The sequence below is a fragment of the Gossypium raimondii genome, chromosome 13, assembly GCF_025698545.1.
Source record: "Gossypium raimondii isolate GPD5lz chromosome 13, ASM2569854v1, whole genome shotgun sequence".
NCBI lineage: Eukaryota > Viridiplantae > Streptophyta > Magnoliopsida > Malvales > Malvaceae > Gossypium > Gossypium raimondii.
The window spans coordinates 7,095,018-7,108,171 of NC_068577.1; the positions used below are offsets into that span (position 1 = coordinate 7,095,018).

The 13,154-nt window shown below is 29.2% G+C and overlaps 1 protein-coding gene and 1 pseudogene across 1 annotated transcript; one reads left to right on the forward strand and one right to left on the reverse strand.

The window, feature by feature from the left end:
• Positions 1-9,276: 9,276 nt before the first annotated feature.
• Positions 9,277-9,837, reverse strand: LOC128036110 (photosystem I assembly protein Ycf4-like; annotated as a pseudogene).
• A 612-nt stretch (positions 9,838-10,449) lies between these two features.
• Positions 10,450-12,258, forward strand: LOC105784148 (uncharacterized). The gene is made up of 4 exons (XM_012609947.2): positions 10,450-10,666; positions 11,053-11,300; positions 11,476-11,689; positions 11,797-12,258. The coding sequence occupies exons 1-4, from the start codon at positions 10,508-10,510 to the stop codon at positions 11,926-11,928; spliced, it is 753 nt and encodes a 250-aa protein (XP_012465401.1). The 5' UTR covers positions 10,450-10,507; the 3' UTR covers positions 11,929-12,258.
• The last annotated feature ends 896 nt before the right edge of the window (positions 12,259-13,154 follow it).

Consider the following 13,154-nt stretch of genomic DNA (forward strand, 5'->3'; position numbering starts at 1 on the left):
GCAGATTGAGGATAACAAAATTTCTTTCTCTAAAGTTGCAGTGGAGCAGATTGAAGATAGGAAATCTTATCTCTCTAAAGTTGCAGTAGAGCAGATTAAAGCTATAGGTTTTTATCTCTTTGAAGTTGCAATGGAGTAGATTAAAGCCACAAATATTATCTCCCTAAAGTTGTAGTGGAGCAGATTGAGGATAACAAATTTTATCTCCCTAAAGTTGCAGTGGAGCAGATTGAAAATAACAAATCTTATCTCTTTGAAGTTGCAGTTAAGCAGATTAAAGCTACAAACCTTATCTCCCTAAAGTTGCAGTGGAGCAAATTAAAAATGACAAATCTTATCTCTCTGAAGTTGCAGTAGAGTAGATTAAAGCTACAAAACTTATCTCTCTAGAGTTGCAGCAGAGCATGTCAAAACCACAAATCTTATCTCCTTGAAGTTACAGTGGAGCAAATTGAATATGCGAATCTTATTTCCCTGAAGTTACAATGGAAAAGATTAAAGCTACAAGTTACAAATCTTATCTCCCTGAAGTTACAGTGGAGCAGATTGAAGATAGCAAATCTTATATCTCTAAATATGTAGTGGAGCAGATTGAATATGAGAATCTTATTTCCTTAAAGTTGCAGTGGAACAGATTAAAACTACAAGTTACAAATCTATATAAGTTACAAATCTATCTCTCTAAAGTTGCAGTAGAGCAGATTGAAGATAGCAAATCTTATCTATCTGAAGATGTAGTGGAGTAGATTGAAGATGCGAATCTTATTTCCCTGAAGTTGCAGTAGAACAGATTAAGGCTACAAATTACAAATCTTATCTCCCTAAAGTTGTAGTGGAGTAGATTGAAGATGCGAACCTTATTTCTCCGAAGTCGCAGTGGAACAGATTAAGGCCACAAGTTACAACTCTTAAGTTGCAAATGGAGCAGATTGAAGCGACAAACCCTATACCTCTGAAGTTATAGTGGGTTAGAATAAGACTACTTAAAGAAGAGGAGCACCAAAGAAGTCGAGTAAGACCAAACAAAATTGGTCATTTTTAAAGTCTTTGCTCCATTCCCGTTACACGTCAACGAGCAAAGAGGGGCAACTGTAGTGGGCCTATTTTGCCCGGGCCCAAATCACAAACAAATAAAACAAAAAAAATTAACCAAAAATCTAATATTAAAGTCCAATTACAAGCCCAAAATAATAATAATAATAAATAATGGCCCAATATGGCCCAAATCAGAAAAACCTATCCGATAATACCTAAACAGAAAAAGAAACCCTAGCCCCTTAGCCCAGGCGCCGTACGTCCCTATGCTGCACCCTGTTGCCGCTACCTCTACCACCACCAACTACGCCAACCACTCCCTGCAAATAAGAAGCAAACACGCAAGAAAAACAATAGCAAAAACAGTGTTTGTAAATTGGATATAAAGCCACAACAACCAATGTAACTCTTTTTTTGGAGGGAAAATTGAACAGAGAAATACCAAAAAAATCAAGTTAAAAAAATGGTAGTTTTTATTATATTTTATATTTTATTTTTTCAAAACCCTAAAAAATAAAAAAGAGAAATCGAAATCGAAAAAAAAGAGTAATCGAATAAAAAAACTCTAAAAAAAGTGATTTAATTTTTTTCGAATCTGTTTTTTCTTTTTACATATATATGTAATAAAACAACATAAAAAAAGGATAAGGCTTACCTGTTTTGGTCACCAGAGAAAAAGGGGAAATTTTTCATTTAGGCCATCGTGGATGGCGCCGTCATTGGCGACCGATGGTCGCCACGGTGGCTGGATGGCCTACTTTGAGAGGGTCATTGAGAGAAAATGAGGAGGAATTTTCTGTTTCTTTTCTAAAAGGGGGTGAAATAATTTTTTTAAATTTTTTATTATTTAAATAGGGCCTAGAAACGACGCCCTTTTGGCCTATTGCCTTTAGCCCCAAAACGACGTCGTTTTGGCCGACCCGATCTGACCCGCCCAACCTAGGATCCGCGTGTTTTGCTTTAAGGGGTTCTAATTGCGCTTTTGATTCTTCCGCTTTTTACACACTTTGCAATATAGTCCTATTTGTGTTTTTTTTAATTTATCCGATTTAATTTTTATTTTTTTATTTTGATCCTTTAAAACGGTGCGCATAAGAAGGTCGGGATATTTTCCCTTTCAGCCCCTATTCTTTTTTAGTGCGTTACAATTTAGTCCTTTATTTTATTTTTATCTCGATTTCTCCCTTAAAATTTTATTTAGGTTTCAATTTAGTCCCTCTTATATTCATGAACTTATTTTATTATGATTTAGACTCTTAATTTCACTTTAATTTCAATTCAATCTTGTTATTTAATTTATTACCTGTCTAGATTTTTATTTTATGTATTTTTTATTTTATTTATTTACTTATCATTTCTTTTTTAAAATTTGGTTTGTTTTTGTATTTATTGTGCATTTTTATTTTCTTTTTTGCCTTTATTATTGTTATTATTATTCTATTATTTATTAGTTATTTATTTATTTATTTTACTTTCAAAAAAAATTAAATTATTTATTTTATTATTATTATTATTATTATTATTATTATTATTATTATCATTTTAATTATTATTCTATTATGAATATTAGTATCATGATTTATTATTACTATTATACTTTTATATTTTATTCTGCGTATTTTTAATTATTACCACAAATTGATGCGGCGTTAGCATTATTGCTAAGCATGACATTTTAGCTTTTATTTATTTATTTATTTATTATTCGATATCATTTCATCACAACTTTGTTTTATTTTGTTAATTACTATGTCGTTATATATTCATTCATTTACCTAATGCCTAAACAAGTTAAATGTACATTAATTTAAGTATTACATTAGTTTTTGCACAAGGCACAAAAAGGAAATTTTTTAAAACGAGATAAATATTCATTATTTTGAAATTAGAAAGGTCGTGTTTTTAACTTACGAGATATGACTTCCTTTTAAAACTGAGATGGTCTAATATCTATCTTAAAATAAATAAAAATAAGATTTTAGTGTTCGTTCTCGAGGATTTAAGGCATGGTGTCCTAACTTACAGGACGCGGTCCTTTTTCTCGATTAACTTGAAATGACCCATTTTCGCGAAAATTATTTTAGTTAGATAGTGCCTTAATACAAAGAGAATCGCATTTTAAAATTTTTCAAATTTTCGATTCACGACACTAAGACTTTAATTAGTCAACTAGGTGCCAATTTTGGGCGTTACAAGGGTGCTAATCCTTCCTCGTGTGTAACTTACTCCCAAACACGTTTTCTAGATTTTGTAGACCAAGAATCATCGTTTTAGTAAATTTAAACTTTTATTAAAATGATTGAATTACGAGGTGATCCGATCACACTTAAATAAAAATGATTGGTGGCGACTCCCATTTTTCATTTGTTTTAAAACCAAAAGTCGATTTTAAAAAGGTTTCGACACTAAGTGTAGTTTTTTCGTCTATATACACTTTTATTTTTGAACAAATTAGTTTAATAAAATATTTATTAATTATATTAATATCCTTTATATATTGTCCTCAAATATTTTTTGCAGGCAAAGTAAAGTGAAAACAAATATTGACTCATTGGTTATCTAATGTTTAACTAATACTAAGCGGTATTACGTGGTTGGATCATAATACAGAAAGACAACTTGTATTAGTAGATAAATCTAAACATGTCCTTAGTTTAATTGAAAATGAGCAAACTGATTAAAAGACTACTATCCCTTCCATCAAACCCAATTGGGGAGATGCTTTATCTTGAGCATCAGACTGGATGACTCCCAGAAAATAAAGAGATAGATGTGGCTGACTGAACAGACAATACATTAGACATGACCCAAGTAGAATAGATTCTAGATTTGTTTATGAATTTATTCACTTGTTATGTTAATAATTTAACATACCTTAATCCTGAGTGGATGATGGATTATGTATGCGTGACACATATACTTTGATGTAAGTATAAGTCTGAATTCAAATAAATAAGGAATTGAAAGTTAGTGTATTGGATATACAATTTCTGCAGTATGTAGCATCATTCACAATAATCGAATTCATAGCCCAACTAAATGGTAAATAGTATCCTTTCATTGGGATTACATGATAGATGAAAAGTAAATGTAGTCACGGGTTGTTTGTTTTTGTGATAAATGACTTGATTACTATTTGATAATAGTTGACTTTTCATGAAGAAAGATGTAATATTTACCATGACATAAAATAGGATCATGTTGGGTGAACGAATTTATCTCAAATAGATTAAAGATATCTTATGAGGGTAACATATGACAAGGTCATTGGACAAGCATTAATTAAGTATCTTTCGTAATGCTATGTAATTAGGAAGAGCTCAGTCACGATAGGCTTCGTGACTAAATAAATTCATAATTAATAGGCGAAAAACTGAAATTTAATTATAAATTATTTGAACTCTAATTACATATGTCTAATTAATCTCTCCGCTAGCTTGTTGAAACAAAAAATAAATTGCATGTAGAATCAAATGAACAAAAATGAATAGAGATGATGAAGTTAGAGAAATAGATCGCATTTACAAATGAATGTGTTTTCTTACCAAGTATAAAATGACTTAGGAATTAATTTAAGAATTTTGAATTATTAAATAATTAATTATAATTGAATAATTGAAGTTCAAAATTAAATTAAATTAATTATTCATTATGAATCCATTGAATATGGAAATTAAATATATATCCTCCTAGATTCTTTTATGGTAAAATTTTCATGCATTTAATGGAATTAGAACTGGGTTAAGAAAATTATTTAATTAGAAAATTAATTAAATTAATTTGATTAATTAAATTAATTAATATTTATTTTAGGAAATAGAAAATAAATATAGGGTATGATTAAATTATAAAGTGTCGAGTCAAAAGTCCAAAAAACACATATAATTTAACCCAATACATGAGAGGCCTAATTTGCTTTGCATAAACATGTAAGAGGGTGTGTCCCCCCCCTCTTTTAGTTAGACTAGAAAATTATTTTTCTATTAAATAAATATTATTTGTGTTATACTTATTTAACCGAGATTCTCCTATCCCTCCCTATAAATAGATGGCATTAGTATAGCTATTTACATAAATTTTACAAACAAATTTTATATATTATTATTCTGCTAGAAAGTAATGAGAATTTATAAATTCTAATTGTTGGGAATAATAATTTCTATCTGTTTCTATTTGAGAAGATTATTTTCCTACTAAAAGTAATAAATCGTTTCTGGTTCTGTATTTGGTTCGTGTTGCTCAAACCCACACTTGACTCTATTCAAGATTCGAGGATAGCTGAGAAGGTCGTTTGGTTGAAAGCTGAGAATGATTTAAATCCATCTTGAACAAAGCACAAGTACTTTTCAAGAAAAAGTTTATTGCTATAAATATAAAAAATGGGCTCGGTTTTCAAAAGTTTTAAACTTCTCCTGTGACTAAAAACAATTTTCTAAACTGATTTTTTCAATAGGAGTAGTAGGGTCCTCAACCCTTACAATGGGAAATCACATTTTTAACACTTTAAAATTTATAAAATTATAAGTTAGTAATATAAAATTACATTTTAGCTCCCAAAATGATAAATTTCTGATTTAGCCTTTTAAAAGTTATAAAAATTTAAGTTAATAAAATGATAAAATTACATTTTAACTCTAATAAAATATATAATTTAATTTTAACCCCCAATTTTTTTTTTGACTTCGTCCAAAGCGTAACAACTGGTACGACTAATACCAATATGAAATTGACTACTATAGTCATTCAACTAATTTGTAAGATCTTTTTCATTTATTTGAATAGCTATATGTAGTTGGTTTCACATCGGTTCTAGTTGCACTAGCCGGTACACACCATTTTAGTAATAAATCAAAACAACCACTTCTTTTTTTTGCACCAGTGTAAATTTCAGTCAGTATCGGTTGTACCAGCTTGTTTTGGTCAATTTCGGTTACACTGGCTAACACATTGCGCACATGTTGATGCATGAATAATGTTAAAGAATTGATAAAATAATAATAATTTTACAAACTTTAAACTTTTTTATTAACCAAACTTAAACTTTAACTTAGGTAAAGTAGCAACTTTAAAATTTAAAGTATAAAATTAATAAATAATGAAAAGTAGAAAATTTACATAACAAACAAACTAAAGAAAAAAATATAAAATTTCTAAAAGCTACACGAATCCAAATTTACATGTATGTTTTATTAAATTTTCATTTTATATATATTTAGTATGAAATGATCTTATTGTATATACATTTTAAATAATGTTGTCGATAATTTTATTGTTTAATGCATGAATGTTTTTTTCATTATTTACTTTAGATTTGTTAAATAATTAAATTTTATTTGTGAAGTTTATTGATGAGTATTTTATATAATCAATTAATATATATGTATATATTTATTTTTGAAATTATTTAATATAATTTATTTGATATATTTAAATATTTTATAAGTATTTTTTAAAAACATTGGTAAATTTGAAACAAGTGCACGAAATAGATCAGTACCGATATGTACCGATTCTAGTAGAAAAAGATGTGTCCACCAAATAACTATAACTTTTTTTCAAACAAAGTTTTAAAAAGCCAAAATTTGTTTTAGTCCCTACATTATGTATAAGTAGTGAATTTAGTCCTTATTTTTAATTTAGTCAATTTCAATCTTTGTACTTTTTGAATTTTAAAATTCCAATCTTAAACTAAATAGAAGCAAATAAATCCATTAAGTTAAATTATGATATTAGTCTCGTGTTATGCAAAGTTGTGGATTGAATACATGTTCTCCATTTTGATTATTTTTAGTTCATATACATTTCAATTTTGAAATTTCATTCTTAAGATGATAGCCATTAAATCAATTAATTAAAATTACCTATCTTTATTTATAGATATCATATAAAAATAATAAGTTAAGATAACATTACACATGAAATAACATGTTTATTACATAAAATTTTAGAAATAGCATAATTAAATTTAACATACTAAACAACTACGGTCAGAGTTATCATCAAAATTTCAAAATAAAAAATATAGGAACAAAAGAAACATTAAAATAAATAAATCAATAGTAAAATTCAACAGTTGTAAAAATATTTTCTAAATAAATTATTATTATTATTTTACTTTTTGGGAATGGATTTGATATATGAGGTTTGTTTTTTCTTGAAAAAATCTAAGGACGGGTTTGGATGGGCGATTGGGTGCGATGCGGTGCGTTTAGCTTACTTTTTGTATCACGCTACAGTATCGCTATAGTATCTAATCTCACTGTCACCGCTGTTTTTACACTAACCACAGGTAAACGCACCGCCCATCCAAACTCACCCTAAATCAAATCTTGAAATGACTTGAGTGGGTTATGAGAAATTAGCATCTTATTTTATAATTAGAATAATTTTGACCAAAAGAAAAAGAAATTGTGTTTAGGGGACAAATGAAGTTGATTTGATACTTAAATAATCTAGCTTTGTCATGTTACTAAATATGGTTTTAAGGGTCTAAAAATTCTTAAAATTAAAAAAATAATTAAGTCTATATTTTTTCACTCAATTGAGTACTTGAACTTTTAAAATGTATTAAAAGACCTTCAATTTTTTCAAAAAAGCAATTAAGCCCCTACATTTATTAAAAATTAGAAAAAATATAAAAATAGTAAAAAATATAAAATTTTATAACAATCATAAAAATTATAAAATATATAGAAATATAAAAAATTATAAAATTTTATAAAGTACAAAATATAAAGAAATATAAATTTAGTAAAATTTTTTTATAAAATTTATTGTACCAAAAAAGCATTTTACAATTTTTCTATAATTTTTATTGATTTTATTTTTATCATTTTTGCCATATGTCATGTGTTGCGACATGTGATGAATTTAATTGAAAAAAAATAGGGTCATTAATTTTTTATGATTTTTATAAATTTTATAAAAAATTCTAATTTTAATAAATTTTAAATTTTTAAATTTTTATTAAAATTTAATAATTTTACTAAAATTTATTATTTATTATAATTTTTTCTAATTTTTAATAAGAGTAGGGCTTAGTTACTTTTTTGAAAATTTTTGAAGGTCTTTTTGATGCATTTTAAAAGTTCAAGTACCCAATTGATTGAAAAAAAATAGGGGCTTAATTGCTTCTTTTTTTGAAGAAATTTTAGGGTCTTTTTGATGTATTTTGAAAGTTCATGTGCTCAATTGAGTGCAAAAAAAAAAGAGGGGCTTAATTGCTTTTTTAAAAAAAAACAAGTTGAGCTTTTTACACCCTTAAGCCAAACGTAATAAATTAAAACTTTCCTTTCAAAGTATAAACAAACCCTCCGATTTCTCTTAATTTCTTAATTCCTCTAGACTAATTTAATTTTTGTCAATTTCAAAAGTGAGTAATTAAGTAAAATTAATCATGATACTAATGTCTTCCACCAATTGTACATAATTTTGATTAGCATGATAATAAATCTAGCATTCAATGTTTATATATTTTGACATTTTGGCCTTAATTCTAAAAATTTTAACAAATTCAACCTCAACATTTACATACATGTTGTGGGATAAATTTGTTAAATTAAGACCAAATCGACATAATGTGTAAATTTTAAGGGCTAAATTTATTATATCAATCAAAATGAAGTACAATTGATGAAAAATATTAATGTCGTGATTAATTGTCCTTACTTGCTTACTTTTGAAATTGGTAGAGATTAATTTACTCTGCTTTTTTAAAGGAACCAATTTGTTCAATTTCAAAATTGAAAAAAACTGAAGAAGTATTTTTACCATTAATGCATCATGTATATTTATTTCTTTCTAAAAAAAATATCTTCCTTCATTACTTAATATATTTTTCATCCATACATTTCATTTGAGGCTTAAAATCTTAATACTAAATTCGCCTTAAATTTCTTAACTTTTCTCAACTTGAACTTAAGTTCTTTTTTTTTTATCACATTGGTTCTTAAGGTTGAGATTTATTACACAAATTAATCTTTATGATTAACACTTAATTTTTGAACAATTGGGTGAAATGGCTAAATTAAGATATAACACGTAGACAAATAGGGAATGTCACATGTTTTCGTCTTTAATTATTCTAAAAAACTTAAAATTTCAAATATATATAAATTCAAAAAATTAAACAAATTTAAAAAGTATATACGAAGGTATACCAAATTATGGTATATTTTTAAAAATTTTGATATTTTTTCCAAAGCAAAGAGCATACTCATATTTAGATAGTAAATATACATTTCAAAAGACTCCAATCGGTACACGCAAAAAATAGGTCAATTCAGTAGCTTTTTGTTCAATTTCGCGCGGAGTCAAGTTCTCATCAATACGAGTCAAGGGAACGGGCCCTTGGCCATTGATTTCCATATAAAGGACACAACGAGCATAAATACCCTCTTTAACTTCTATCCTGATGAACTGAATATCTTTCATAAGGAATCGTAGAAAGATGTAACGATTTTTTCTAGGAAAACCCTAACTAAAAATACATAGTATTCCCTCCTTTCTATCGAATCGATCATAACCACTGCCTACATTCTAAAAAATCGTGTACCACAAATAAGAACTAATAAAGAGGCTTGCGATCCCATAGAAAGACATCACGATTCATTGTGGAAAAAAAACTATTTGCTAAGACGGAAATAAAGATATCAAATTCCGACTATGATAACTAGAAGTTTCAACTAATAAAAACCCTAATGAACCAAAAAAAAAAAAGATAAAGGCCCAGCAGAAATTGCTTGTTTTTCGAGATCCCACTTTAAATTCTATCCATATAGATTCTGATCCCAACTCATACATACTAGATCCAGTTACATTTGATTCGAATTGAGAGAATAACCAAAAAAATTCGACTTTACTTTTTTTTTTCCGAAGTAATTCTTATCAACTAATACTATTTTGATATGAACTTTTAGAAGGAATTTATCAAATTGCTTCGATCTAAAATCATCCCCTTTATATGATCGCCTATATGGATCTACTAGATATATAGATTTTAATTTCATACATCCGTTTGGTACCGATCCACTTGTTATAATTCATTTAACCCTATACCATGTTTACGTATGCATAAGAGAGACTTTTTCATTTATATTCAGTTCAGAGAAGTCGGATGTTATACAATATTCTACTAAATAGGTATCCATGACATCTAAATCTTAAAAAAAAAAAAAACTAATCTTAGCCCATCGAATCTAAAAAACCTTAGTTTTTTTAACATACAAACATAAAGAAGCCATTGTAATTGCAGAAAATATTAGGCCTACTAAAAGCACAAAAATAGAGGAAAAAATGGGTACCTCAATTTAATATTTGTACCTGTTATATTGTTTAGTTAGAAATATATCTTATAAGATTGGGCCAAGTGATGGCAGACTAAATATAGGATTATCGATTGGGCAAGATCCAAATAGTATTATTTTATTGGGTATTACATTAGAAATCATGGTCAAGAACAGTTTCTGCTTCAATGGCGGAGGGAGGAACAAGGAAGAGAAAAATGGTGGACAGAAGCAGAACCATAACATCAGCTGATAACAAGAAAGCAACAGCAGTGGCAAAGTGGCCTTCTCTTAAACCCAAACTCGATCTCCACATTACCCGCCTTCAAGACAATGATCTCTTCACCGTACGTTTCTCTTGAATTTCGCTTTCTTTTTTATTCTTTAAAAATAAAATTATCTCCTTTTTTCTAGTGCCTTATATAGGTAGTGAAATTCTAGGACTATTCTAAAAAGAACCCTTTAATAATAGCTTTCCATCAGCTCTAGTGTTACCCAGAAACATTATAAAAGTTGTAGTACTTTGCCTAATTGGGTATTGTTCTAATTGCGCAATTAGTCAAAATATTACAAACTTTTGTAATTGGTTAATGTGGAAATTACGCTTGCTAACAGTATGATTTGTATGTTTGTAAAGCATTAAAGTTTTTTGTCTTGAATTCAGGTTCATGTAAGTTACTCTCCAATGGATAATGATCTTGTTGAAATTCGTGGATGGTATTGATTCTTGCAGGTGCAGAATTTCTTCACATCTGCAGAGTCAAAGGCATTTATTAAGACTGCTGAGTCAATTGGTTTTGAGCACCAAGGAAGTCTTGGTCCAACTAAAGGTGAAGCATACCGAGACAATGATCGGTTATCTGTTTATGATCCTACACTTGCTGATACTATATGGCAGTCTGGACTTAGCCTATTATTCTCTGATATTAAGATTAGGGGGAAGGTTGCTGTTGGCTTGAATCCCAATATTAGATTTTACAGGTACCTTCATTTTCCCCCCATTAAACCCATGCTTACTTTTATCCGAGTAAATGTAACTTTGGTTGGACTATAAAAGGTTATGATGTGTGTATTGAAGGCTGAATAATATGCTTTGTAGTCTATATTGAAGCCTGAACTTTGATTTTCACTTTATTCAATTAATATTCTACTTCAGGTATAAGGTTGGCCAGCGCTTTGGACGGCATTTTGATGGAAGTGTTGATCTTGGAGAGGGAAAGCGCACCCATTATACTTTATTAATATATTTAATCGGTGGTCCCGAAATGAAAGGCAAAAGTGACTTGAGCAACCTGAAGGATACTGCATCAGAGCCTCTAGTTGGAGGAGAAACTGTCTTCTATGATTCATGGAACGAAATTGTAGCGGAGGCAAATTTCTTCCCTTTCATGTTACTTTTGTCTTTTTGAGTTCCTATCGGATAAGGTATATGGCTCGGTATGGGATACCCTTTATTTATGTAATATTAACTCTGCAGGTTGCTCCTGCTGAAGGAATGGCTCTCCTACACATTCATGGCGACAAATGTATGCTGCATGAAGCTCGAAATGTCTCCAAGGGTATCAAGTATGTTTTCAGATCAGATGTAGTTTTTGCTTGTGGGCCGTAGTTTTCAAATTGAGAAGGTTTGTGAGTTTTCCTCTAAAATTATACAGCAGCCGTAGCAATGCCTAACTGATACATGTATGATCAATATTGTTAAGGTGTGCACCTAGGCTGTAGTGCTAGAAAACAAAAACACTACCCTTTCAGATGAGGTAGATTTGGTCATGTGTATGCATGGTGCACCAAGGGGCACTTTTTCTAAGAAAAAAAGGCCCATTTGGTTGAAGTTATCTTTAATTTCTGTTACTTTTAATGAATTGCTAATGTAGTGCTGTAGAATTAGATCTCATGCTATATATATATATATCTCATAGTTTATCTGCAGTTTTGACAATATTGTGTTACCAAAAGTGAGGGAGCATTCTATCACTTTCCCTTGCTTCGGGGATTAAATCTTCTTGGTTCTTGCTGGACTTGCATTTAAAGTTTGATTGCATCTTCTTCTGATTGTAATGCATCCTGGTATGGCAATGCCTGCCACTTTTTGAAACTGGATGACTCATCCAACAAGCAAAGTGGACATCATTCATAACTACTTAGGGCCAGTTTAGGAATGCTTTTCAAAAGTTCTTTGGGACAAAAAATACTTTTGGGACAAGAACATTCCTAAACAAACTGCTTTTTGAGAGAAAAAGTGCTTCTCCTAAGCCAAAAATTGGCCCAAAAGCACTCTTTTCTGAAACTGGAAATTTTAGCTTCTCCCAAAAAAGGTTTTTTTTTCTCAAAAGCACTTTTGAGAAGAATTCCTAAACTAGGCCTTAATCTTATATTGTTGAAATGATCAGGCTTAAAGCATATTTGAAATTTATTCTTCATGCCAATATTGCTGATGGGGGTTTACTCTCACCTGTATTTGAAATTTATAGCTTATTAGTGACAGACTAGTGACAAATACACGACAAAAACAACATTTAGAACTCAACTATTTACAGTGACGGACTTCTGATGAAAATATCACCATTACCATCACAAAGTTTTGATATTATTCCTCGTGACGGGATTGTGACGGTTTAATCGATTAAACTAATTTTTAAGAAATAACTTTATAAATCAAAAGTTACTAACTAAATATTCACTGGGAAAAGATTGGTGTTACTTTCAACTTCTTTGTTAATACTAGATTGAGAGTTCAAATAAGGATGGCAATCGAGATTGTGGATTCAAATACACATGGATATTGAATTTGTTTTTCTTTTGGATTTTGTGGATTTAAATAATATTTAGATAGGT